This window comes from Bombus pascuorum, chromosome 4 (genome assembly GCF_905332965.1).
Source record: "Bombus pascuorum chromosome 4, iyBomPasc1.1, whole genome shotgun sequence".
In the NCBI taxonomy this organism is placed as follows: Eukaryota; Metazoa; Arthropoda; class Insecta; order Hymenoptera; family Apidae; genus Bombus; species Bombus pascuorum.
This window is the reverse complement of record NC_083491.1, coordinates 5,240,765-5,267,726: the sequence shown is the minus strand read 5'-3', so window position 1 is coordinate 5,267,726 and position 26,962 is coordinate 5,240,765. Positions and strand designations below refer to the sequence as shown.

General features: G+C 36.7%; 4 protein-coding genes across 5 annotated transcripts; 2 read left to right on the top strand and 2 right to left on the bottom strand.

The window, feature by feature from the left end:
- Positions 1-1,755: 1,755 nt before the first annotated feature.
- On the bottom strand, positions 1,756-8,577 carry LOC132905942 (organic solute transporter alpha-like protein). 2 transcript variants are annotated; one of them, XR_009657891.1, is made up of 7 exons: positions 8,112-8,577; positions 6,018-6,213; positions 4,979-5,210; positions 4,616-4,772; positions 4,050-4,190; positions 2,165-3,720; positions 1,757-2,052 (listed from the first exon to the last, which is right to left on the bottom strand). XR_009657891.1 is itself a non-coding variant. In XM_060957692.1 (6 exons), the coding sequence occupies exons 1-6, from the start codon at positions 8,200-8,202 to the stop codon at positions 3,521-3,523; spliced, it is 1,017 nt and encodes a 338-aa protein (XP_060813675.1). In that variant the 5' UTR covers positions 8,203-8,577; the 3' UTR covers positions 1,756-3,520. The 2 variants fall into 2 exon arrangements, 1 of the variants encoding a protein (XP_060813675.1); XM_060957692.1 differs by having other exon boundaries at positions 1,756-3,720.
- A 1,401-nt stretch (positions 8,578-9,978) lies between these two features.
- On the top strand, positions 9,979-15,227 carry LOC132906563 (uncharacterized). Its single transcript, XM_060958854.1, has 3 exons — positions 9,979-10,095; positions 11,883-13,965; positions 14,729-15,227. Exons 1-3 carry the CDS (start codon positions 10,093-10,095, stop codon positions 15,070-15,072), a joined length of 2,430 nt encoding a protein of 809 aa, XP_060814837.1. The 5' UTR covers positions 9,979-10,092; the 3' UTR covers positions 15,073-15,227.
- Positions 15,228-15,549: 322 nt separating this feature from the next.
- Positions 15,550-22,417, top strand: LOC132906562 (uncharacterized). Its single transcript, XM_060958853.1, has 15 exons — positions 15,550-15,930; positions 16,011-16,497; positions 16,574-16,869; positions 16,942-17,246; positions 17,309-17,962; positions 18,039-18,293; positions 18,356-18,671; positions 18,737-20,065; positions 20,135-20,340; positions 20,502-20,640; positions 20,733-21,010; positions 21,090-21,455; positions 21,528-21,896; positions 21,969-22,122; positions 22,177-22,417. The coding sequence occupies exons 1-15, from the start codon at positions 15,726-15,728 to the stop codon at positions 22,371-22,373; spliced, it is 5,556 nt and encodes a 1,851-aa protein (XP_060814836.1). The 5' UTR covers positions 15,550-15,725; the 3' UTR covers positions 22,374-22,417.
- Positions 22,418-22,424: 7 nt separating this feature from the next.
- Positions 22,425-26,695, bottom strand: LOC132906564 (kinesin-like protein KIF6). Its single transcript, XM_060958855.1, has 13 exons — positions 26,442-26,695; positions 26,264-26,382; positions 26,101-26,175; positions 25,976-26,018; positions 25,689-25,790; positions 25,492-25,613; positions 25,077-25,193; positions 24,890-25,021; positions 24,258-24,392; positions 23,955-24,051; positions 23,721-23,876; positions 23,424-23,646; positions 22,425-23,359 (listed from the first exon to the last, which is right to left on the bottom strand). The coding sequence occupies exons 1-13, from the start codon at positions 26,505-26,507 to the stop codon at positions 22,608-22,610; spliced, it is 2,139 nt and encodes a 712-aa protein (XP_060814838.1). The 5' UTR covers positions 26,508-26,695; the 3' UTR covers positions 22,425-22,607.
- Positions 26,696-26,962: the final 267 nt, after the last annotated feature.

The following is a 26,962-nucleotide window of genomic DNA, read 5'->3' as shown; positions in this document are numbered from 1 at the left end:
TAAATCTATTACACGTTCGAGGCTCGATCATGATTATGGTTCCGAGGAAAAAGGTCTGCGATGAAAGGAAAAGGAAAAAAGGAGAGACCAGGCAGATAAATGTGGCGAAGGGAAAGGACAGAAGGGGAAGGGGGTAGAAAGGGATAGAAAACATTTTGTAGGCTCGATGGGCCAGGTTGCAGGTAGGCAGTAGACCCTCAAATCGGTCAAAAAATGAGGGGGCACGCAATATACTTTCGGAGCGGTGTGTCACGTCCCTTCATGCTCACGAACTCGTTTAAGATGTTCGCTTGCTCTATGGTCTTGGCCGTCTGGCAAGAAAGCGATTTGTGGTTGATAATCGCGATTAAATTTCCGTTCTAACTAATTTTAATGATTTCGTCCTGCCATTAGTTGATTTCGTTCTCGTTCCTAATCCCGTGAACGAACGTAGATTTTAAAGACTGATTTGAAGTTTACGCTAAGCTTCAAACGACCAAAATAAAAAAAAAAAAAAAAAATCAATGGAGCGACAGAACCACCAGCTCGAGACTAGTCGTTTTAAATAAGGTTAACCCCAATTGAACGTTCGTAATCTCTGAAATGTATTTCAGCAGAAAGATCTTGTGTATCGTTTATGATCTTGATTAAACCAGATACACGTTTGAACCTTAGTGAAAATTATGTAAGAAGGTTGAAGCTTTGCCTAGATATCTTTCCAAGAATTTCCTTCTTTCATCAGCCTATCTAGGAAGGAACGGTTCTTTCGAAATCACGAATGCCAAGAGGGTCTTGCTCTGTAACGATTCACCGACCGGAACGCGGCTTGTTTCACTTTGTACGTGGTGCATCGTGAAACTTGCCACGTCCTATAATAATAGTTGCAAAGCCAGGTAAAAGCAGTCGCGGCAAAACCTATGAGCGCGACGAGGAATAATAAAGTGTAAGGGAAGTCTTCGTGGAATTCCTTATCTCGAGGATGTTCATCTTCTGCCGGAGAAGCGAAGGAAGAGAGTAGGAACGAAACAAAGGCGGCTGATATGTCCAGACACGTTATCGGAATATTAATATTCGGCCTTTTTACATTTCTGTTGGTAGTACGAAAAGCCGGCGCGCCACCCTGGTGACAATCGATCGTCCGTGGTGAAAACGTAGAACGAGAAAAATCGCCGTGCCGCTTCGAATGTAATGGGATACTTCCTGATGCACGCCGGTGATAATTCTTCTCGACATCGTCTCTTTCGAGAGATCTTTGGGACTCGAGGATGTCTTCGGATTTCGAACTTTCTTTCGCCACTCTTGTCCTGCTAGTTTCTCTCCGTCTTAAATCCATAAATCCGATAGACGTAGTCTCCCTTTTCTTTTGTTCCGATAATTTGAAGAAAATTGTCTGGAACTGTGTATGTTAAACGCACTTTCTTCTCCAAGATCTAAGAATTGTCCAAACATGCGTATTACGATACCTTATTTCAATATTTAATTTCTTGATAGATAAATCTTCGTACAAGAGGTTTCACGAGTCTATTTCCTGCTCGTGAGAGGAGAGCAAAGTTCAACCATGAGGAATTCAAAACCACTCAGTCGCCTTGAGCAATTGGATAGAAATGCAAAGAGTCATATTTTCCCATCTATGAAAAAGTAAACTTGTGCATTTTGTGCAGTTATTACGACATTGTATTTCGTACATTGTCTCTTTATTTCAATAATGTTTCGAAATTATTCCATATTTTGGAAAAATTACGAAATGTTATGTAAATTACACAAATCTAAAATATAAACAGAATAAGTTAAAAAGTAAACGAACTAACACAGAATAGAATCAAATGCATTCAATTAGCGGTACGTTTTCCAATTCGAGAGCTACGATAGAACATACTTTTCTAGAATATATAATAGAGAAGCATTGGCAGCATGCACGTTCTGAATAGGAAGTCCCATCATGCGTGACCCTGAGTTCTTAATGTTGATTTTTTTACTTAACATGGTTCTATCTCTCCAGCTACCGTAGTCCTTTGCTTCTTTAGAAGGAATTTCATGCAGCTGCACGTGTGTCAATATCCTACGTAGCCCACTCTACGAACAATAAATTATTTATAAACAGGATCAAGAGGAACGTATTGAAGTGAAAATGAAACTTTGAAAAAGGTTTGCCTTTGTTCAGCTATAGGAAAGAGCATCTACTTACTCTGAAAATTGATTCTTTGATATAACGTCTAGGTCTAGAACGGTCACGTTTTGTCTCTCATAGAAAAAGAGTTTGTCAGCAGGGGTGCAACGATTGCTTGTCTTTCATCGAGCTAATAAGAAACCTGTATTCGAATTCTTTGAATACATAGCTCTAAAACTAAAAAATACAGGACCCGACCACTTATTTTAAGCTGACTACCCACATGACGATAATTATGTATCACAGAAAGTTCTCTTAGCGTCTCGTTTCAATGGAGCGACACACATTTTCTTAAACGATTTCTTTCTTGGAGAATATCGCGTTAGAACATCGAAGTGCTTCTTCTCTCTCCGGAAAGCGCTCGAGTACCCTTCAACCTCGTTTCGTAAGTGTGTGCAGGCTGCAAGTCATTTGGTCGAGCATCCCCTGAGATCTGTCAGCCGTCGGTAGGACGTGATAATGCATAGCGACGGTTGTTGAATTCACGCACACGGCGACGTATGGTTGATCTCATATTTTGGCCGACAGCTCCTATTTCTTCCGCGGTGGAGACATCGATACGTGTGTGTAGAGACTGCGGTAGGCCTCGTTAAGAAGGCGTTGCGACGAAGAAATCGCGGCACGGCTCAAGACGTTCCTTCAATTTTGGACAAGATTCGGGACTCTGCTTCTGGTAACTTGATCATGAATTTTTCCCCGCCCTTTTACAACGTATCATTTCTTTAGTGACTGATACGGTTTCTAAGATTTCTAACGTAGATGACTCTCTAAACGTCAAGTATTTACGATACAACTTGCAAAAGTGCCGTTGTGTAAGATGGATTAACCAAGCCCGGACCAACTTTCTCTCTGAGAATTATACTATTTCTCCGTGAACTTGTTTCGAGAACGCGGTTATTACGCGTCGTACATTTTGCGCAATCGAATTTAAGCGCCCATAAACAAATCTAAATAGTCGAATGCCTATGCTCCTATTACTCGCTATATCAATTACCAATAAATGGAGTACGTAGTTTGATAACTGTTCTAGGATAATTGATGTGTATAGATAAAAAAGAATCTTACGCTATTTACTAATCAATATCTTTTGTAACAAGTCACTTATTCACGCAGGTACTATCATCATTGTAAATCTAATCTCATTCACGCGTTACATAAATCCTAATTATACTTTCAGATTCGGAACAATATATACTAATATTTTATCACGATTTGTTTCAAATAGAATCTAATTATCAAATATATCCATGGTATGAGTACGCAATCGAAATTAATAAACAAATGACTGAGCAAATACAAACAACGAAATATCAGTTTGTAAGTAAAGATGACACAGACGAAATTCGTAAAGTCGCTGATATCGAGGAGGAAATCTCACGCAGTCAACGCTGATGGCTGCCTGTTGGCCTCGTTGTTATTCGTCGAGTTCGCTTGTTCCATGCTCTTGTCTTTGGACCGATCTGTCGCCTCAACCGCAGTCGTTTCTTCCTCCCTTTCCAGATCGACGTAATAAACGTACCTTGCCGCGTAGCAGAGCAACAGCATCTCGATTAGCATCAAGGCATTGTAGGTAACTGAAATCGGACAGAAGAAAGTAACAGTTCTTGTTTCTTTATCTGGTCTCACGTATGGAAATGTTATGGAAGCCTCGTGTTCTTTCATCGTGCTCCATGTGTTCTCAGACCAGTTGCACTGTTGCTCGGCGTCGACGAAATTTGAATTCATATTCAAAAGATTTCTTTCTTAGAATTCGAATGTTACACGTAGTGTTCAACTTGTACGCAAGTACCTCGTGTTTCTAGTTTCGCGGTGATTTTTTTAAACGATTTAGGAAACAATTAAAAAACTGTACACGTATTTGTTATTGTCGGTTTTTCAGGCGAAGAATACAAAAAAGGATTACCATTGGCGTAAATTTGTGGCGTAATTGGTGGATTGCAAGGAAATAGGCCTGTTTGCGGTAGGCTCTTCACGATGAACGCTTGTAGCTTTGAAAATAGCAGAACCATCTGGGATACTGTGGTCTTGCGGTGTAGTTTCGCCTCTGTGAAATCAGCAGCAAGTTAAAAACGAGTATATCTATCAACACTACAACAGCAGGGGACAATGGGACTTTCCAAGAACTTGGAAATTGCTTTCCCTCGCAAGTTACTTGTGTGGTCTTTCACGCGATAATTGCTAACCTTAAAAGAAGGGAATCGTTCTGGTTCTATTATCTACTGAGGCTAACGTTTTTTTCTCACAACTGCCGACAATTTATAACATGTAACTTCAACTTATAAAATCGAGTTTAAAAATTGTTGAGTGCTTTTTTTCAAAGGGACACGTAGTTAAGGATATGATTCGAAGAAATGGCTAAAAATTGTTTTATAATCGTCCTTCTGTATAATTTCACTCACTAGAGAGAGATAGCAGGGAAAGATTATGCTCGGAGAGCCGTCCTCTCAATTAAGTATGCACAATTTTTACCTGGAGCGACTTCCTGCAGACTCTTCATGGTAACAGTCAGTCCGTATATTCCCAGAAATATGCTGATCACTGTAAATGGCTGGAGATAAATTCCATATTGCGTTGTCAGAGTAGGCTCTTCGATCGACATAAAGAGAGATATGCAATAAATCAGTCCCTAGAACCGATAGACACAAACTTGTTAATACACTGGTACACTTCTTCGGAATGATCTAATTGATATTTAAAAAAACGAATGCTAATCGCAAACCTTCGTGGATACTAAGAAATACACATTTGACGAGCTGAGGCAAATACTTTTTACGAGACGAGAACGGTTCCGAGCATGGGTGTAAAAAGTCAAGGTGGAAAAGAAGAAATAACCTGAATAATAGGAAGTTGCAGGACTAGTAGTCGGAGCCAGGACAAATTAGCGTCGGTCATTTCAAGATTTGGAAAGGGCAGACAGGGCCAGCAGCAACAGGGACCAACTCGTAATATTAATGGTGGCGTCTCTGTGACCTTTTTACGTCCTATGTAGACCAGTAACAGATACAGTCGATACAGGGCTATCGTTAAAAAGATTTGAGTTACAGCTTCCGAAAACAACTGAGTCCTAGAAATAATTAAAATATTGTTAGCATTGCCGGAATATAAAATAGTTTATATATAGTTTCAAATGTTATTTGTATGCACGAATGCAGAGTGCAGTTTGTTCTGCACCGGAGCACGCTCGAATTGAAAATTTAGATTTTCCCTAACGACATGAAAAATGCGTTCGAAACACGTTGAAAATATCAATGGACATTCTTGATGATGGAATTTTCGTGTCGGTGTCCTAGCCTCGTTTGCATTATCGAGAGGACCCATCAAATTTTAGACATCGACAGCGCAGGTGTGACACGGCCATCGAAGCAGGTATTATCTCGGAAAATCGAGATCATTAGCTGGGACTCGGAACTGCTTTTTTATTTTATGGTCGTTAAAAGAATGTCTCAAACCTACTACCCCTTTGTATCGCCTCTTGTGCGAAATTCGATCGCGTCTTCACTTTTTTCTTTTCTAATTTATCTTAAATTGATCTTAATTGGACGTTCCGATTTATCTTATTATGGATCTCAGCTAAAATTGGCCTATTTTATGTTACGTTATGTTATCACTTTTCAAGTTTCTTCGTTTATTTTTAATAGGAAATTTATTTCGTCTTCGAGAAGGTCGAGTTTGATACTTTTTTAAAGATCGATATAAAAAATTGTCATTCTACATTTTCGTCCCACTGTTGCGAAGAATCATTCGGCTTAACGGTTTTCAGTACACGTACATTACTATACCAAAACTTTGAATGTCGTTGTAAATAAAAATCTATCTCTTTTTTAAATATTTTTCGATGGACAAAAGTGCAATGGTAAATAAACTCGTTTACCTTGGCATTCCAAGAGCTGTAAGACTACAGACACTTGCTACAGGATACACTGAGAGGATCATGATGCTGTTCGTTTTGTAAGATCTTGTTTCCTTTTGGTAGAAAATATTGTGGAAAGCATCCATAGCGAAGTACAGCGTCAAAGTGGAGAGTATGGTACCAAAGCTCAATAAACCTATACCAAAGACATTTAAACCTAAAAAAGGAAAAAAAATTGGTATAGAATATGACATAAAAAATGAATACACAGTGCTTCTGACTAGCCATTACATTCAGCAAACTTTGCTTAGATAAACAAAGAATTGCGAAAGTATTAATAGAATTTTCTACGTCTAGAAGAAATTCAAGATTTTGTCGCCACTGATTATTTGCATTATGATAATAATAGCGATTACACATATTTGTCCATTGCAGTTGATATCGATTAGCACAATACATGAGCTATATCATAATGGAAGCGATAATGGTTTATAAAACTTAGATACTAAACAGGGATGATTGACCTGGAATAGGATAGGGATACACATTACAAATACTAGGTTCTATTTTCGCAGCATCTGATAGTGCAATTTTAACTCGATTTGCTAGACGTGTTAGAAAAACATAAGATAAAAAGGTTCATGGACTCATAAAACGTGGTCAATCAATATCTCTCACTCAAATGGTTAGATATCAGATGGTAGCTTTATGTTTCTTTAAGAATTTCTTGCATCATAAAGATTAAGAAACTGGCTGTTACAGAGACTTCACGCAGTAAAATGTACAATATATTATCATTCGGAAATTGGAATACGATTTTCTTTTATGATTTCTCGGACGTTATTTCTCAAACAGGAAAAATGTTTTTTTTTTCTTTTTTATAAGAAACATACGATAGAAAGTATAGTAGGTTTAAGGATACTCGTTACGCAATATTTAAGTGTAGTATAGAATCGTACTGTGTTATAAATTTCTACATACGATGCAGTGCTACATCTCTACAGTGTATCGTAATTACAAAAGGAGATTGCCTTGCGACCCCCAGCTTGATTGGAGAACAAGATTCAACAAAAAATATTTAATTCCAGACAACGTGACGCACTTACAGTTATAATTTGTGCGAATGACATTTTCTTATTCATAATGCGTGAATTGAGAAAGAAATAATTTTATTCGTTTATTTTATCTCAGCGATATATTTCATTTTCATATTAGCGAAAATTAATATCACTCCCTGGCTTGGTCAAATATGTAATTTTCAGAAAGTGTGCTCATTATTAATTTCCGTTGTATAATTTGTTATTATTTGGATATCTTCATTTGGATGAACTTTTTCTAAATTGAAATTTATGTCGTATGAATTGTTCCTATGAAGATATCTGTACCCTGGTTAGTATTCTTCGTTAGTACTCAGGTCATACATAATAATCGTTTAGGAGGAAGTTTCCCAAGTTTACTGTGTACTAACATATTTAACCTAACATATATTACAATCCTCGTGCAAAACTTTCACCGACGCTTCGCTTCCGCGCATGCTCCGTAGATCAGAGCACGTGAAAGGCTCGACGTCAATTCGGCTGAATAAAGCGTTGCAATATGTATAATTATTGGAAGTAATCGATAAAATGTTGTATGCTAAGACAAATCCAGATATTTTCCAGGATTTAACAAAGAGAAAATTATTTTCATGAAAATTGTTACATAAACGTGCTCGTGTTTGACGCGAAACATTGTTCGAAACGCTATAATAAAACGTTTGCGTACTGTTTCAGAATATTTCGTGGTTTACTCTTTAACGATGCCAACAGCCATAATGTAGCCATGCTTTTCAGCTAAATTGCCGTAATCTCTCTCCATCAATAAAATCATATTAAAATACAGGAAAATAATGTTGCAATTTCAAATTAAAATTTTAGTTTTAGTTTCTCCTTTAAACTTTCACATGTCAGGAAGTCGATATCGTCGACATTAATGATATAAAATTAACGTCAAACAGCAGTCAGCCGAATTATATAGTCATCGACACATAGAAAAATGTCACTGACATTTCCAGTCTAGAACGACGAAAAAATTATATAATTGATAGAGGATCGACCTTTGTAAGAAAAAACTTACTTTCTATGTTCTCTATCGCAGAGGGCACGTAATTGTGATCGCAGCTCAGGTTCCTGAAGGAATTGTCCAAATTGTTGAATTCAATCTCCATTTTGGAAATGAGGGGGCCGTTTGCAACGCGGTTTCAGCTCACACTTTCGATCCTTTCTTCTTCAAGGGACTTCTACTTGTAAAACTCGTCAACGGGAGAGGCGAACTGACGCGACGGTCGTAGAGTTTTGAAAACGACAAGAGTGACGAAGCTGCATTAACTGGCGAGCAGTGAGAGTGAGTTCCCCACTTTTACCTCTATTGAATCGTATTTGTTACAACGAATGGACAGAAAAATCAACAATGTTGTGCTTAGCAGTATTTTGTTGATATTTGTTATCTATCATTCTTATCATCGACCACACCTTGATACGATTATTTTATATTTTTCTTTTCCCTTATATTCTTTGTTACCTCTTTCTTTACTTTCCAAAGATTATGTAAAAATTAAGAGTGCAGACCTCGGATTAAATAATTCTGAAAAATTGAAATCATATGCATTTATGTACCAATGGATACATATCGTATTCTGGTGAAAGTGAAAGGCACTGAGATTATACGTGGATACTCATGATACAGGTACAGAATAGACCTATTATCACATTGAATCCCGCGCGTTAAGAATCCATTCTGAATTTCCTTAAGATACAAGATAGTTATATACATTGAATGAATGTGAAACTATTATTACGTGTATTTGAAATAAATATATATACATATACATATAACATATTTTAGAATGTACAGATTACTGTAAAATGTTATCGTGCGTATACAAAATTATTATAAATATTAGTATGTAATAATATTTTGAAATGTACGAATATAATTTAATTAACGAAGAAAGGAGGATATATAAAAAAAGACCAGGATTAAGTCGTAATGAGGAAGTGTCACTAATTTGACAAATGTGAAAATTCACGAGTTGTTTGATTTGTCAGAAATAATATAAATTTACGTTAAATAGTAAATATGTATATTTCATATTTCTATACAGACGACTATCTTTATAGCAAATGGTATATGCATATTTTCTAAAAGAAGCTCTCCCATGGTAACCTACCGATAAATGGTGCGTCTATTTTTTCGTATATACCATTTGTGGTATGTAGAATCACCGTTCACTAAGTTCTGTGTAATCAAATTGTAATAAACTATTCTGTGTCGTTTGTGGTTATAATGCAATAGCTAAATTCAATCTTAATTCCAATCACTAACGTTATAATCTTTTTTTATACTAAATCGGTAACGTCGTGTAACAATATTATCGACACGGCACCTTTTTTCAAAGTATATATGGACTTACAATTAGTATGTTTGATGTAATTCTTTTGTATTTGGATAGCTGACAAAGTACTTACATATACGAGTACAATTCGAATCGAAGCTACGAATTAAATTTTAGTTTATAATTGTATATTATTAACGTCAATATGTTTACTTGAAAAACTCAATCGATCAATTCTTTTATCATTTTAAGTAGATTAAAAGTACATTTTACAACTCTCACCGAACAAATCCATAGAAGGCTTTTTCCAAGATACTAAAAGTCACAAATTTATTATTCACCATTTTACACGAACTAGCGTACGACGGCCGATTCAAAATATTCATTCATCCCGAATTGTAAATGACTACCGGTCTTGCTCGGTACTTTCTTTCTCCTTGAAAATGAAAGATCAAGTCAGCCTTTCTATTTCATATCAGCGACAAGAAGAAAGCGTGTGCATCGTTCGATCACCGTCGGATACTGTTTAAGGTGCCGAAAAGCGGAGGGAAAGAACAAGTGATGGGTGTTCACCTGCAACGTTCAGATCTATAGATGAACCAAAGCCGCGTGCAGGAGGACAGTCGAAGCGAAATAAGCGGGTGAGATAGAGAGAGAGTTGGAAAGTAGGCCTTAGTCGTTCAGTCAGTAGTCAACTGCGTGCCAAGACGATTGGTTGCCGTAATGGTAAGTTCCTCGACTGTTCTAGTGTTGTTCCAAAAAATTTTTTGAAACTAATTTCTGTGAAAAATCGAATTTTCCATTATTCATTGATAGTACAATTTTCAAGTGTCTGAACAACTTGAATGGGATATTTATTTATCATTATTTATTAATGATCGTAACAAGGATCAGTAAGATCTTCGTAGCAATTTCCTGATAGCTGTTGATGAATAGCCCGCTTTCATGGTTACACGAGCTTGATCTAAGTAAATGATCATATCGCTAATGATAATAAATAAATTTAAATTTAAATTTAGTCATTGGAGAATTCTAACATATTACTCATTCTTATTACATAAAAAAATATCGGTTGTATGTCACGGTACTTTCGCATGTCGTTACTAATCTATTAATGGAATAATACTGAAAGTTGAAAAGCGATACGCGACAGTCACTTTACTATTGCTCGAATTTAATTGCAAGTAAGATAGATGACACTTAGAAAATATCTTTGTTAGTATTTATAAATTTTAAGCGATTCAACGTGGTAAAGAAAAACGACGGTATATTCTTTATATAAATGTTTGTTCAAAGTGACATACGTGAAAATCACAAGATCAATAAGCTCGTGTTAACGCGTGAAAAGGGTCACGTCATCGAAGACGAAAGTGACTTTCGACTTCGAAGATCATTATCGTAAATCATCCAGCGTGTCTAATTTCACTGCTTAACACAATCACTCCACATAATACTTTTTCCATTACACGAAATACTCATAACGCTGTGAAATGGAAATACAGCAAGTACAGTTTTTTAAAACGTCGAGTTATTCCTGGTTTCTCCTCCGATTAAATTTTATCCACGAAGACGAAATGGCAGGAAAGTCTAAATATTCGAACCATTTTTGTGAAGGTTTAAACTCGGTTTAAATCAGCCGGAAAATAATAGTCATTTCAAGAAACGAGCACATAAAAAATTGTCTAGAAAGTTTTCTGGAAGTCGAAAGGAACGAATGTAGCAAAATCACGTTTCCAGGCCGCTCGACACCTCTAATAACAATTAGCGATAGTATAAGTAACAAATGCACAGCGGTGGCATGTTATAAAATACAGCGTCCATAATAGCAGTAATTTTTTTCAATAATCGTTATGTCTCACAGCGGTATGACAAGCGCTGCCGGAAATTACGATTATGGTATCATACAATTGTACCTTTCCTTTCTATTCTATATAATTTTTCCCAGATTCAGGAATCGTTCAATTTTTGTACTACATTGCATAATATAACCAGGTTATTGGACTTTCTCAATCGGCTAAATAAGTCAAGGATATTTTGCGAGAGCTGTTTTATGAATATGAAAGAGACACGGTGCTGAGTTCAACTGATTGCAATCGTTTCTAGATGTTCGAAGGGAAAAAGCGCGAGCAATATCTATCTTACGTAAACTCGATAATTATTTCATTAAGAACCATTTATATGGGCCTGTAACAGAAGATCGAAAAAACGTTAACAATGTTTTAGAAAGAATTTTGATTAATTGATTTTCAACAAGGGAATTGTTAAATAATACGAACGATACAAGTGATGGCGAATATGAGCTAGATTTCTGTATTCGTTGCGAGTCAGCGATTACGTGTCAAATTTATTCCGAGAAGCAGTTGTGAACCACAAAGTGCGTTATTAACGCCGAATCGTTAATTCTTCGAATGCAATTGGCATTCGGAATTTTAATCGTAGTTCATCTTGCGATTCTTCGTATAATAAATAATATAGCGATGATACTTTAATCGATGCAATAATTGTTTGCGCAGTTCGCGGTTTTCTGTTTGCTGCTCCTCTTCGATCTAGGTCACTGCCAGGACAATGAACTTCCGTCAAGATTCGAGATCGAGAGCTCAATCAACCGTACGATCGAGGAAGTCGAAAGACAGGTTCGCGATGACTCCAGTCTGCCCAGGCTAACTAGACAAGAAATAGTGAATATTCTGGAAAACATCACGTCGCAGGACTTGCACGAATTCAAAGATAAAGAAAAATTTGAAAAAGCGAGGGATTTGTATCAAAGGGCGTTAATGGTCGTCCTCCCTTACAGTGCTAAAGAATCACCTGAAAACTTAAGGGACCTTTACACGAAACCACCAATGACGAAGATAATTCCTGATTTTTCAATATCAGAAAACGATAAAAGCGAGTCTGACGAAGGGAAAACGAAAAAAGAGAATAGCAACGTAGAGAATTCCGAAAAATTAGTTACCGAGAATTTAATAGTAGATCGTAATTCCTATAAGACCATTTCGAAAGAATCTACTACGATGAAGAATCATTATAAAAATCACAGGGACACGTACTCAGAAGTGCGTACGAAAGTGCCTTTAAAGGAATCGTTGAAACTGGATTCCACGCCTATCAGGTTTACTTTCAACCTGGAGAATCTTCAGAAAAACGCGTTCGCCACTGAGAAAACGACCACGAGGCAATATCCAATTTACAGAAATAGTGGAAGCAACGATACTGGATTGGAAATTGTTTACAGCACCAGCGTTACCAATGAACCTACCACGAAACCAGCTTCGAAGGAAATTACTATCGACTTGGAGAGATCCAAAGTGAATCAGAATATATTGACATCTAGTCAATGGCGCTACAACGCACCACCGAGTACCATTATGAAACCAACTCCACCTTCCAAAGTCGACAAAATACCGTTTCTTCCAACTATTAACGTGCAGCCTGAAGATCATCTTACTGTCTCTTCGACATCAAGATCAGAAGTCTTAATGAAAGATACCAGTACTGTGGAAAACTTGATGTCGACTTCTGAAAAACCAACTACCCTTTTTGTGACACCCATGTCCACCGAAACGTCTTCGAAAGTGAAGTATAGTTCCACGTATTCTTTGAATTCTGCAGGATTCCGTCAAGCCGCTACAGCAACAACTACTACTAGTACTACTACAACCTCCATGCCAATGAGACCAGAGGTGATGGATCTGTTAGCTTCGATTGGCTTACGACCAGCTAATAGCAGCAATGTCGAAGATGTTTATAAGAAGAACAAGGATATTCTTGAGAGCAAAGTACAAGTTCCAGATCTGAATAGTATTCACAGTATGATTTCTGCTGGAAATGATGCAGTATCGATTGCCAACCAAAACACTTTTGAAAGCTCAGGATCTGAGATCAAGAAAGGCGTGGAAAATTTAACTCCGGATGTTCAATTGCTGTTCAAAAAATTCGGTCTTGAAACTTCGAATTTGGCCCAACCCACGACCAGCACCACACAGAAGACGACAATTAACCTGAGCTCGTATACAAACTTCAAGCCTCTGCCTACTTCCAGCGTGAAGAATCAAGAGATGAAGGAGTTCTTGGCTAAATTTGGACTTGGCATCAATGACAATCGAAGACAGAAATCAATGAAAGCATCTACGGAGGCTCCATCCGTGATCGAAGCTGTACCGAATAATATGAGAGGGATTTTGGAGAACATAGGCCTGATCTCTAATTCTCGAAAGTTAGCCAAGACTGTGGTAAATTCTATGGAAGACATGGAATCGACAGAGACATCCAAGTATCATGTATTCAAACCACACGAAGCGACTGTGGATAACGAAGAACAAAGAAACAAGATCAACGAGCTTTTGGATACTGTGAAATTGGTGCAGGAGGGTAAGGCTAACATTCAGAATGTTAAAAAAGTGGCGAACGATTTGCTGCAGACCACGAAGATTCTGAAAGACGGACCAGATCCTCTGAAACTCGAAGAGATCATCAGGACCTACAACGAACACGTCAGAAACGAAGTGAAGAGGCAGCAAGAAGACCAAGAAGAGAAAGAAGCAAGCACTGTTACCACCACGGAACAAACTATCTCTCCTTCGAGCATTACGACTGGTATTAAGAAATTTATGATATACGTTTTGGGTGGTGCGGAGTTTTGGGTTCAAAAAATCGTCAAGGGATTAACGAAACTTCGAAATCTATTATTTAACGTGTATAACAAAATAATTAGACGAGAGTCTGGTTGACTATCTGATCCCTACTAATTCTGTACCAAAAATTTTCGACTCGTATTCATGCATCTTGTTTGTCATCTTTCGCTTACTCGAAAGATATAGCAAAACATTTTTTACTGCGTTCTTAATTGCTTTCCTTTTCTGTTCTAACAACATTGACGAGCCTATGTTTATGTTAAATCTTCTTCTCGCGCAGAAGAAAGGCCGATCTTTCCCACAAAAGGAATAGCTGGGAAAAGATCTATGAAAACTACAGATTGGTCCGAGGTCTATCACTTTCCATTCGCTTGTTCGTCTTTCTTGCTAATTGTGAGAAATACTCTGTACATAGAGTACTGATGTTCCTTTTTCGTGACTAATGCTACAGAGAAATTCTGTGTACATTGTACACGTGTTACCATGTATTAACGGAACATTTACTCTTAACGATACATCATATCCTATCTCATTGTATAATATTCATTCTTATCTGCAATGTTATTGTTGCAAATTATCATTGAAATCTGAATGCATGCAGTTTCCTACCAATTCTCAGAGTACGTCACTCAACTTCAACATTTCTCAGTCTTACAACTCACACTTCGAACGGAACAGCGTCGAACGAAATTTAAACCCGAATTCATGATGGAACTTGTCAACAGAATCGGCAGATACCACCTTAAGCACTCCCATGACGACAGATTCAGCGAGAGCAGCTTCTGATCAATCAAAATCGGCCACAGCGATATCACCTGAGACCTCTTCCTCTTCTACCACCGTGTCGACCACGGCCAGCTCGAACCTGATGGCATTGGAGGAATCTTTCGGTGGTACAACCAAAGAACCTGACACTGCCCTACCTCCGAAGAGGAAGAGCGGTCTCTATTTCTTGGTGGATTGGAATTCGTTTCTCGAAGTCGGTGAAGAGGACAAGGAAAAGGTCAACGTGAGGTTTGCGCCAAAAGTCGGTGACAGAACGAGATTCTTATCAGTTACTGTGCCTTAGACATTAACGGTACCAGGAGTTACTCGTAGTTTAGAATTACATGCTGTTTGTCGCATTCTGAAAATTACAAGTTTGATGATGCGTTTGAAAATCAAAGTAACGATTAATTTTGTTTAAACGATATGTACATACGTAGGAAAATGTAATATATTGTTGAAGGGATTTAACAAATTATAAGTGGTTAGTAGTAGGTTTGGAACATTTTGGTGTACGATACATCGATTATCTATTCATAGAACATCAAGGATAATTGTTACGTTACACGGTTTTACAACACGTAGTTATTTATGCACGTTGTTTGTATTATAATATGTTGACTGAATAAAACGTTTTCTCTAAAGAAAACGAGCAACTAACATTGTTTGACCTACATACTTGTGAAAGTTTACAATTAGCATGTACAAATGAAGAAAAACCTATGGGTTGATAAATTATTCAAGAAGAGAGGTCATGGATGCTAACGAATCACTGAAATAGTATCATAATTTATTTCCAATCATTAACTCGTTCTACTGCTCTAGTAAAATATACAAATTGTTGTATTCTGAGAACCACTGCGTGTCAGCTCAATCGCGATCAAAATATTTTGTATCGTACGATCGACTGTTACGAGTATCCCTTCCGAGATCATTCGATCTAATCACAACGTTACAATGTCCCCGTCAATTCATAACCCTACTGTTTGGTTATTTCTTTTCGTTTGTGCGAATATTACAAATTGCTGGGATGTCAACCATGTCTTAAAAACTCCACATCAATTTGCGGATATCAATTTATCACGAATTACACGAAATTCTGAAAATGAATCGTTAATTTGGATGGAATACGAATTCAATACAGGTGCTGGGAACAGAGAAGGTACTGTACATGATATTATTTTGTTTTAATTTAAATTAAATTAAAATATAAATACCGACGACAGTTCCCTTTCGTTCCAGAGCTCATAATGACAGATATCTCTGTTCGTAAATACGCAAACTTACCAGAAACAGCGACAAATTGGCAATCTCTAGACGTAAATGGTATCAACTATCTATTTGGAGTTCAGAAATCTATCTTCTACGTTTACAAATTTAATCGAGATACGGCTGTTGTCTATGATTCTATTAATTTTGATCTGGAAGATACTATATTAGCGTTTAGAGTGATGAACCTTCACTCGGAGCTTGATGCTGCGGTCGTTTTCTGCGTAGAATCGAACAGTGGAAAGATGTTACGGTGGTACAGATTAAAAGATGGAAATGTTTTTCAATTCTTTTGGTCGTGGCCAGCACAGAAACGTATAAAAGACATAAAGTTCATTGAACATGAAAAGCCATATAAAATATTGCTGTTGAATGACGACGAATTACATTCTGGATTGCAAACGTCCATAGACGTATATGGATTTATCATTGACTTCTCAATCGATATTTTCGACTTTTGGTAATTATTTGCACGATATAAATTTGCAATAATCGTTGAATCCATACGTTTAATCCGAATTATTCGTTCGATATAGGTTTCATGATAGGCTCTTCGTACCAAGATCGTTCGGTATACAGATATGTCCTATTTATGAAAGCATTTCACTCGCTGTTCAAGGCATGAATGATATCTCTCTCTATGAATATAGACCCACTACCGAGGGCCGTATTTTTCAAAACCTACAGACGATAGAGTCGTATAATTTAAAAAACTTCGTCTGTTTTGAGAGCGGTTATCTTCAATTTTTGGCGATTTCTGGATCGGAAGCTGGCCTTTTTCACTTTATGGATGGTGAATTCCAGTTCAATACAGAGTCGGAATCCAACTTTGGTAAAACTAAATTCCATAAAGAATTGAATTACCATGATTGTTTCTCTGAATAACTATTGATGTGTATTACAGATGTTTCAGAAATCTCATGGGTGACAAACGTAAATGTGGATACGTATAGAAACGAAGCATTGTTGCTGGTTCAACTGAAAAACTCCACAGTAATCGCTCTTGCCTGGGAAGGCCTGAGTTTCAAAAGAATCTCGTTACCTAACAATATCCTCGATCAGTTTGATCTATCCATGATTACACCACTTCCGAAGTATGGATTCATCTTGGGTAATCAAATTGTAAAACTTAACGTGCAGTTGAAAAATACGAAACATCCGATTCAATCCAGTATCGAAAGACTGCTGATCTTGCAATCTTTGTTAAACGTAGGTATCGTAGGCATTTTTAGAATATTTAAAAATTACAGATCTTCGAAATACCTGTTTAGAATTCGTTGAATCATCAAGAAAGGATTCTCGATGAAACAAAGGCACGTCTCGAGAAAAGTTACTTAAGGAATCCTGTGATCACCGGAGTTTGGAATGTTAGTACAGTAAACGCCACGAATGCAATTATATCTGATAACGTGACCTATAATTCGATCACGATAGGCGGTACGACTTTAACCAAAGAAGATCTGACATTCGACGCAGGCAGTTTCGCGGAGAAATTGAAAAATGTAAGCCGAAAACTCGATGAAATCGATTCGAATTTGATGAACGCCGTAGAACACAATTTAACGGATCCGCTTTCCGATTTGGATGTCACGATATTTGGAAATATTAATGTTACTGGCAATTTGTATGTGGGAAACTTAACTGCGCTGTCCATCAATGACATCAACGAAACGATTATCTTCGATTCCATCGAGCCTGAAGATCTGACAGTTCATTCGATGAATGGTATTCCTATCGAGAATATTCAATTTGGTGATTCCATAGTAGACTATAGTGCCGTGGATTTTTATAAAATAAATCGTGCTCAAGTAAACGGGAATCTCTCCTTCTCTGCGATTAATGGAATTGATTGGACAACATTGATGAAGAATATTGTATGGAAACACGAAACAATGTATATTCCTGGAAATACTATTATCGAAGGGGTAAAATTTAACACTAGATATACAATTTTATATAAGTGGCATAATTAATTTGATGTAACAATTGTATTGATTTCAGACGTTGATCTCAGATATTTTCGAACTGGGTACCCTAAATAATCTTTTGTATCCAACAGAATATGTTTTGGAGCATAGCTATAATTCCGTGATTATAACCGGTACCAAATCGTTCGATTCGATACTGCTATCACGATTGGAAAATGTAATCACTCTAAATGACGTAAATTTCGAAGACTACGTAATTTTGTATAAGGACAACATTCTAAAAGAGGAGATTACCTTCGAGAACGTAAAAATCGATGAAGAATTCCGGGTATGTTTTTGGTCAAGTTTTAGGCGTATTTCTAGTATTGTACGAATTTTTTACGACTATAGATAGATGGCGAAATACCAGGAATTAGTATGGAAGATAGATTAATGTTGAATGAAACTTCAAAGATGTCATCGGATGTGATGTTTCTCAACTTGAATGTTTTGGGAAATGTTACATTCGACACATTGTTCATGAATAAACGTGTACTAAATTTAGAGGATTTGTTGTTAAAAACCGACAAGGAAATTGAAATTACCGGAATTAAGACATTTTTAAAGAATGTCGGAATAAAATCTAACGTTACCATCACATCCGGTATGGTTAATGGACATTTTTTGGATGAGTTCGCGACTTTGGACACAGTACAAGATTTTCCAAGTATGAATTCGCTTTCTTTTATCGGTAATTAATAGTCGTGTATTAATCACAGTGAATCGTTTCAGATTTAACAAAGATACTATCGAACGTGACTTTTGGAAATGTGACGTTTGGGGCTATGAAGAAATTGAATGCCTTCTTCAAGGAGAATACAAATTCCAACAATTGCTTGGACAGGATTATTATGTTTACGTCTCCAATTATTGTAGATCAGTTGTCTTTTGATGGACTAAACAACAACGTTTCATTCGACGTCTTTAATCAGAAAGTGAACGAAATATTTCAAAACGTTAGCTTTGAAAATTTAATGACAGAAACATTACTGGCGGATAAAATAACACCAAAGGTTATTAATGGTCTTGATTTCACCAATTTCACAAAACATTTAGAGTCTCTGAATATTGGAGCCATCGACCAATTGGAAACCGATCGCTTGAACGTGACATTCATCAATGGAATGTCGCTGGATGAGATCAGTCTGTTGGCCGATAGATTAGGTGCGACTTTAGACAGCATTTTTAATGGAAGCAAAACTCTAAATTCTCTTCAAGTAACAGGAATGATTATTACAAAGTTACTTAATGGAAATGTCTTGACAAATCTGAATACCGAAGATGAAATCGACACCGTGATTTTTAAGTCAGATGTTGTCATTAAGAATTTGACGATTTTGGACTTAATGAATGGCTTCAATTTTTCAGAACGCGTACTTGATACGGTTTTAAAATCCGAGACAAATATAGTAATCGATGCTCATAAAATGTTTGACACAATTATTTGCCATCAACTTGAGGCAACCGCTTTGAATGGCCATCCCATAGAAAATATTCTAGACCCCTTTAAAGAACAGGTGTTAACAGGTCCTGTTATCGTCAATGGTTCTGTGACAATTCTTAAAGAATTCAATACAACCGGAAGTATCGGTAATGTGCCATTCTATAATCTGACAAAGAAATTCAAACGTTTAGGAAACAATAGCTACGAATTGCACGGAGATGTTCGCTTCCTTAACAATGCGACTATAAAAAATCTTCACACGAATGGATTAATCCAGGGAAAAAATTTCGATCACTTCTTAACCATGATAATATTTAACGACAAGGATAATCTTACAGTTTCTGGCACGAAAGTGTTCGAAAATACTGTCATCTTTAATGATACGTTTGTAGTGCAGGACAAATTGAATGACATAGATCTGAAAAGATTCCAAGAAAAGGTCGTCTTCATAGACAAGCCGTTCTTTATTAAATCAAAAATTATTTTTAGAGATGGTATAAAAATAGAAAAGGATCTTGCTGTTTGGACAAACCTCACAACGAAATCTATTATGGGAATCGATGTAAATGACTTGTATCATGATGTTATAAATCTTAACAGACCTAATTATATCGAAGGTGACTAAAATTCCTATTATTTTGGATTACATCTGGAAATGTTTTAGAAATGTATTTTTTCGATCGCAGGTACTACCACGTTTACTGATGTCAATTTTCAATCTGATATTCAAGTAGAGAAATTCAACCGTTTGGATATGAATTTATTAATACCGCTGGACACTGAACAAAGTATAAAATTTTTGAAATGTGACAATGTTACTGCAGATAAAATGCAAATTTTGGGAAGAATCAATGACGTAAACTTACAGGAGGTTCAATACAACACTTTCATGGTATGTATATTTCAAATCAATCAGTTATTAATGTATTAGATGTTTTTGGAAATTCCATCTTTTTATTTAAAAGAGACATGATTCCGTAAGGAACAAGTAGATCTACTTAGATTATTCGATGATTAATTCCTCCAGTTCATCAGTAGCATTTTTGTTTTCAGATGACTGGGGACCAGAAAATATCAGGACACTTTAATTTTCGTGGGAACGTTCACTTCCTACAGAATTTCAATGCTCACATTATTAACGACATCGATCCGAAAAGTTTTATACCTTTGAATTCAAAGGGTTCTATAAACGGTAAAACATAGACGACAAATGTTTCGAAGAGATGATCGACAAATGATTTTATGATACATAAGCCATTTTCTGTAAAACGCTTACTTTTCTAGGCAGTTTTATATTCGAAAAACCAATATTTCTCAATCAGAGTCTTCGAGTGTTAGGCTACCTGAACGACATAGATCTGGCTCGTTGGGAAGCGGTGGCGGTCACGACCAACAATTTAGTCTCACAGTTTATCTCTGGTAAATGGGTCGTATTTGGTAACGTTTACTTTGAGAAAGGGGCATCGGGAAATGATATGTTAAATGGCACGAATATCACAGAGCTGTCAAATACTTTAGCAAAGGAACATTTAGGGATGAGCGCCGTATTGGCGGAAAAAGATGTATGGAAACCATTTTCAACGAACCTTTGAGGTATTAATGATTTAGGAATTTGTGCAAACGCTTATGCTTTCTTTTTAGGCAAATCTGGATAGTATGTGCGAGGATTTGCGCGAGCTGCAACGCTACGCTGAGAAACAAATTTACAAGTTCAATGCGTTCGATTATCTGCAAGTCATCAAGTTCCACAGCAACATCGTTAGCGTCCACCATTTCGAGCTGAATGACATCGACTACATAATATTAAGCTACAATACCTGTTACATGCGCATGTACTCTTTTACTGGAACAAAGTTCGAGTTGATCGTCAACATATCTGATTTTGGAGTGGTCGAACAATGGACCACTTATAAACACGATCAAGCTTTATATTTTCTCACTTCAGGACCAAGTTCTTGTGGAAGGAGTCCTACAAATTTATGGAAGCTAAAGGATGACGAGTTTAGGGTAAGTTTTCGTGTTATATTAGGAACTAAAGGTGATTAAATATCATTATCTATGCTTTGTTAAAAATTTTAGCACGTTTTAAACCTTGGCCACGATATACACAGTAAGAAAATAAATCAAAACATATTTTTGACGTTAATTGACAAAAACGAACAGCTGCAGTCATCTAGAAGTATGAACAACGAAATTACGTCTCTGGTAGACGATGGTAATATTGAAATTACGTCTCTGGAAGACGATGGCAATGTTCAGATTATTTTCGAGAAAGATCAAATATTGTTGGCTAGCAATAATGCTAGTAAATATAACGTTACTCGTTCTAACAATGTAAATCTTGGGAAATACGTTAGAAATTCAGAAAGTCTGAAATTCAAAGTTGGACCATTTGAGAAAGAAATGTTTTTGTATTACGACAAAGATATTAGCGAGGATCGTATATTTGTGAGTTAAATCTTCGAAAAAATATTTAATAAACCATGCCTTCCAATTTTTTGATTCCTATATTCTATGTAGATTTTTAATAATGATGTGAAAGGAAAAAAGATCCTTCAAACAATAAAGGCACACCGACCAACATCCTTTACGATACTTAATTTCGATGGATTGATCGAAACACTGCTTGTTTTCGTTGAAAATAGGAAGAATATTCGAATTTATGAGTATAAAGGTAATTATTAAACTATTTTACATATAATAAATACAAGTGGAGTATTTTTTTCAGGTATTCAAGGCTTCCTATATAAGGATAGTATAAGATTGAACGTTAATAAATTATTTACCTTTAAGATTAGAAAGTATCCTAATTTAGCGAAACGATATTGCCTGAGTTTAATCTATGAAAACAAATTAACAATTTTGGAAGCAAAAATGTACGGCGAAAAATTAGATATGGAAACGTTAACGTGCTCGAAACGTTGAAGTTTTCTGCCAAAGAATTAATATTAAAAACGTTGTTAGTGCGTGTAAGATTATTTATTGTAGTTATGTATGTACGAGAGTTAGAATTAATTAATATTCATTATACTTTATAAAACTGTATTACATTATAATTAATTGTATGTTTCAATTATAAGCATATTCGATAAATAATACTGCATTCTTGCCTACTCTATTATGATTTCTTATATTGTAACCAGCATCTTGAAAAACTGACTAGTAAATACCTCCAGATCGTTTCGCTTTGTAGAACGCTATGATTTCTTCGTCGATTTCTGGATCCCCTGTCAAAGGCAATGAATCCTCAAATTGTTTGTCTTTTGCCTCCGAATTAGACTTTCGCTCGAAATCATCCCTTTCTGCTTTGTTTTCCTGTAGAGTCAAAGGGCTTTCTGGATTATTAGCATTGAAGCTTAAGAACTTTTGATAAATTGGAGCTGAATTATCTGCCTCCACAAATGAAGCTTCCTGAGTTACAATTTTCGCTTTCGCACTTGATAATTCAACAGGATTCTGCTGTTTCACTTTTGATTCTATATGATTAGTATGATTATGTTTTTTCCTAACGTTTTTTTGCCCTCTTTCAGATTTGCGTAAGGACTGTTGATTCGTGTCATCAGTTTTATCACCTGTTCTCTGATCAATTGCTTGATCTTTATCCTCGGTTAAATCACTTAATGTTAAATTAACGATATTGCAAGGCAATAACTCTGGCGTAAATGTATCAATGGATATTGACTTGTTTTTCAATTCTGGATCATTATCATAAACATCAGTACTGCAATCAGGTTTGGTTTCATTACTAATTTTAGGTCTTCGTTTTTTGTTTTTCAACGGTGTACGATTACTTAGGGAATTCTGTATCATTTTTTGATTATCGTTCTCGATATTATTAGTCGTAAACCTATCATCATTTGATTGTATCGATCGTTGATTCCTTTCCCTTTTCATTTTATCGATCAACAATGCTGTTAAAAAATTAAGAAATTTTCTGATAAATAATGGAACATTAATAAAATTATAATAGGATACAAATTTCTTTGTCCCTTTGAATAACCAGATCCTTATAATATTCCACTTTCTTCAGGTAACACTTTGGATCCTTGCTCAATTCGAAAGCTCGCTTGAAACTTTCGAAACAATATTCTACTTTCTTAGGATTATAATCCCAAATGACTTGTTTATTCGATTCCAAAAAGCTCCCGATCTTATGGTCGAGATTTCTTTTATCTGCAGCTGTAAGCTCTTCACACATCTACATTTGAAATATCAAAACAAATTGAAACCTAATTTACAAGTTAAATTGAATCTTTGATAAAGATACTGAACAGTTTGCCTCGTCAAGGCTTTGATTTCTTGCTTGAGTCTCTCATTCTCCGCTCTGAGTAACGCATTTTCACTCTGAATGTCTGTCTCCAAATTTAGTTTCAAGTCATTCCTAATGAGAGCTACTCGTTGAGCGAATCTGCACGTTGATACTGTTTCCTGACAATTACGAGATAAGAGTATATCCAGTTAAATAAATGCGCTGATGATTATGAGGCAATAAAAGTCGTGTCGTACCTCTAAATTAAAAGTGCAAAGGCTTATGGTCGCTAACATAGTAGTCAGACAGTTTCCACCTAAACTGTCTCTCAAAATCGACGTCAATAAGGAATTCCTGAAAATGGAAACAACGAAAGTTTCACGCTTAAACGAGGGTTCTAGATGTTTTATGAATTATTACAATCTACTTTCCAACCATTTTCTAATTTAAAACAAAAGATGAGTCAGAAGAGTACAGTAAAGTTTCATTCGCTAGCCGCTTATTATTTAAGTGATGAGAAATTATACTGTCGGATATAAATCCCTGAGTGAATTTAGCACCTGTAAGGAATGTGACCTGCGCTCTCCTGACCCAGACACACTATGACTTGTTCCAAGTAATGTAGGCTCAGGTTAATGTGCTTCGCCTCGGTCAGAATGGTGCCAGTTATCGAGCATTTGTAGACACGTTCGGACCTACGGAGATCTCACGTTGAAAAATCGGTTACCGTTACAAAATTTGCTAGCACGGGCGCAGATGGCAATGAGAAAGCACGACACGATGGTGCGCGTAGGAAAAATTATCGTTGACAAGTAGGTCGACGTTTAATGCATTTGAGATGTTGGTGCGTAATCGCAAAAATGTCACTTCCACAACATTGTTGGAATAGAGATGTAATTTGTGAAAGGAATTTAAAGATATCATTACACAATTACGCACCAGTCGGCAAATATGCGTTCAATCATGTTCTTTTCCAGCTCACTTTCCCATAATTTATGAAAATAAATTTACAACCTTGTGCGATATAAAAGACTGGTAATCTTTTTTTTTTTTAATTAGGATGCTCAATTAAAAATTTGTTACTGAAATGAATGTTTCTAATGGTTGTCTTCGATTAGGAGCTGATCAATTGTCGTAACATCTCTAACCCTTGTACCTTCAGTCGATACAAGACGGAGGAAAGCATACGAACCCTGCTAGGTCGACGAGATGTACTTTCGCTCGCTTGTATTGTTCAGCGCCGAACTTCTTCGTAGAAACTACGATGGTAAAGATGCAGTGTGATCTCGATGACTGAAGATTCATCGGTGTATCGGCGGTAACCCTATGAAGAATTACATTCTTTTTTCCGATACGACGATATAACGAGATTATTTTACCGATTATGATCGCCTAGCACGAGTAATTCGAATGCATCCTCCAAGTTTTTAACGCAATAAAAAGTCAAATTCTTCAAGTGTAATTTCCCAGCCTCGTCTTCTCGAATACTGATACGTCTGAAACGCGTCCACAGTTTCCAATAGATGAAAAATTTTAGTACTCTTCCTTATTTTTAATTGTAAAACAAAAAGGGAATCCTCCGTAACGTGGCGCAAGACAAGGAGGATATAAAGATAACACGGTTGCACCTTGCGCACGATTGCTCCATATTGGAAGTTTGTCGGAATCATGTTTGATCGGTCGGGTCGAGCAGGTTGTTTCCCTTTAGGGGGGCCCCCTGGTTTTTACGAAATACCCTCGTATCCGTGTTCGCGCATTACTCGACAGGCCACCATTTACGTCACCCGGACTTACGGTAAATCTTCCAATCTCGTAACCGCGAAGTCTCGTTGGTGCTTCCGATCTATCAGGTCATAGCCGGTTTCATTGTAAATCTCCAGATATGCCACCTCGATGGAATACACGTTTTCCGGTCGCTGCATAAAATTTAAGAGCGATATAGGGTTTCTCTGCGCGTATCTATGTAACATCTGATAGCCAACATACGCAACCTTTTGTATCGCGTCGAACAGGAATTGCAAAGTTCTCGGTATGATACCACGACATTCGTTTTCCAGACTGCCGGTTATCGTGTACGTTTTCCCAGTGGCGGTCTACAAAATTCATGACTTAAAATCGTATCAGAGATTCGCCTCGATCGAGATTTCATGGATAGAACGTTCGAGGATGTGGTACGAGTTTGAAATTTTATAACAACGATAGGCGACTTAATTTTAGAAAATAGACGTTTTACTCGAGTCACATTTTATCGATTCTATCGATTTATCGTTCGGTATACCTGGCCGTAGGCGAAAATGGTACCGTTGTAACCATCGAGAGCACTTTAATAAAGGAAATTGCATAGTTAAGTGAATATTCGAGGACTGCATCCTAATTCATTAATGAACGATACGATTCTTTTACCTTTCCACTACGGATCGTGCAACACTTTCGAATACGTCTTCTTGCGTTGCGGATTCCTCAAATATTCGAAAAAAGCTGAAAGTTTCAGATGTTTCAATTCTTAGACTTTGTATTTTAGACATATTACTGGCAATGATAAAACGTTATTTTTGTGATATCTCACGAGAAATTCCACGACTCGGGACGATTGTCGGGATAATCTTTTATTCTTTGGACTGGAGAAACTAGAACCAAGAAATCCTCCTCGAGATTTTCTTTGGGACGATGCAAGACCTGATAATTCTTTGGAAGAAAACGTGCATCTTATAAAACCAATTTCAATTTGCTATCGCGATATCTACCACTATGCTTTTCCGATTTTGTTCTGGTTTCAATCTGGCGTAGACTTTGATAGAATTTTTCACCATCTCGTTCGTATAACCTCGCAGTTTTGTGGCTATGAATCGATGACAGGTGATCGATTATCGAATACCTATAGATACGTATTACAATTCAGGAAAGAAACAAGTCAAAACGTGACAAGCTGTTGAATTCTCGAAAGTGGAAAATAGTAAAAAACTTTCTCACACGTGCAGCGTTTCTTATTTAAATCGATTTAAATAACTAAACGTACAAGGCTACCAAAAGCTTTAGATATAGACAAGAGGTATCGAGCCGTGAAACTAGACCAATAAAAATGCGACAAGTATGCCGACAAAAGCGGCGAGCATTTGCACGTTAAAGCGGCCCATCCGTCGGCAAAAAGGTAGCGGTGGACCTGCGAGAAAGCTTGTGTTTCCACGACAAAAAGAAAAAGACCGAGAACGCAACATAGCTTGGTCTTTTCCTCCCTTTCGACGTATCGATATCTCGCCGAACAACG

Excerpts from the sequence above, each read along its gene's own strand:
- LOC132906564 (XM_060958855.1), bottom strand. The coding sequence starts at position 26,507 with ATGGTGAAAAATTCTATCAAAGTCTACGCCAGATTGAAACCAGAACAA. Across the intron at positions 24,393-24,889 it reads CATCTCGTCGACCTAGCAGG|GTCCGAACGTGTCTACAAAT; the intron begins GTTCGTATGCTT and ends AGATCTCCGTAG. Across the intron at positions 23,877-23,954 it reads TTTGCACTTTTAATTTAGAG|GAAACAGTATCAACGTGCAG; the intron begins GTACGACACGAC and ends CGTAATTGTCAG.
- LOC132906563 (XM_060958854.1), top strand. Across the intron at positions 13,966-14,728 it reads TCCTTCGAGCATTACGACTG|AATCGGCAGATACCACCTTA; the intron begins GTATTAAGAAAT and ends ACTTGTCAACAG.
- LOC132906562 (XM_060958853.1), top strand. The coding sequence starts at position 15,726 with ATGTCCCCGTCAATTCATAACCCTACTGTTTGGTTATTTCTTTTCGTT. Across the intron at positions 16,498-16,573 it reads ATCGATATTTTCGACTTTTG|GTTTCATGATAGGCTCTTCG; the intron begins GTAATTATTTGC and ends CGTTCGATATAG. Across the intron at positions 21,011-21,089 it reads CCGTATTGGCGGAAAAAGAT|GCAAATCTGGATAGTATGTG; the intron begins GTATGGAAACCA and ends CTTTCTTTTTAG.
- LOC132905942 (XM_060957692.1), bottom strand. The coding sequence starts at position 8,202 with ATGGAGATTGAATTCAACAATTTGGACAATTCCTTCAGGAACCTGAGC. Across the intron at positions 5,211-6,017 it reads ACAGCTCTTGGAATGCCAAG|GACTCAGTTGTTTTCGGAAG; the intron begins GTAAACGAGTTT and ends AATTATTTCTAG. Across the intron at positions 4,191-4,615 it reads TCTGCAGGAAGTCGCTCCAG|AGGCGAAACTACACCGCAAG; the intron begins GTAAAAATTGTG and ends CTGATTTCACAG.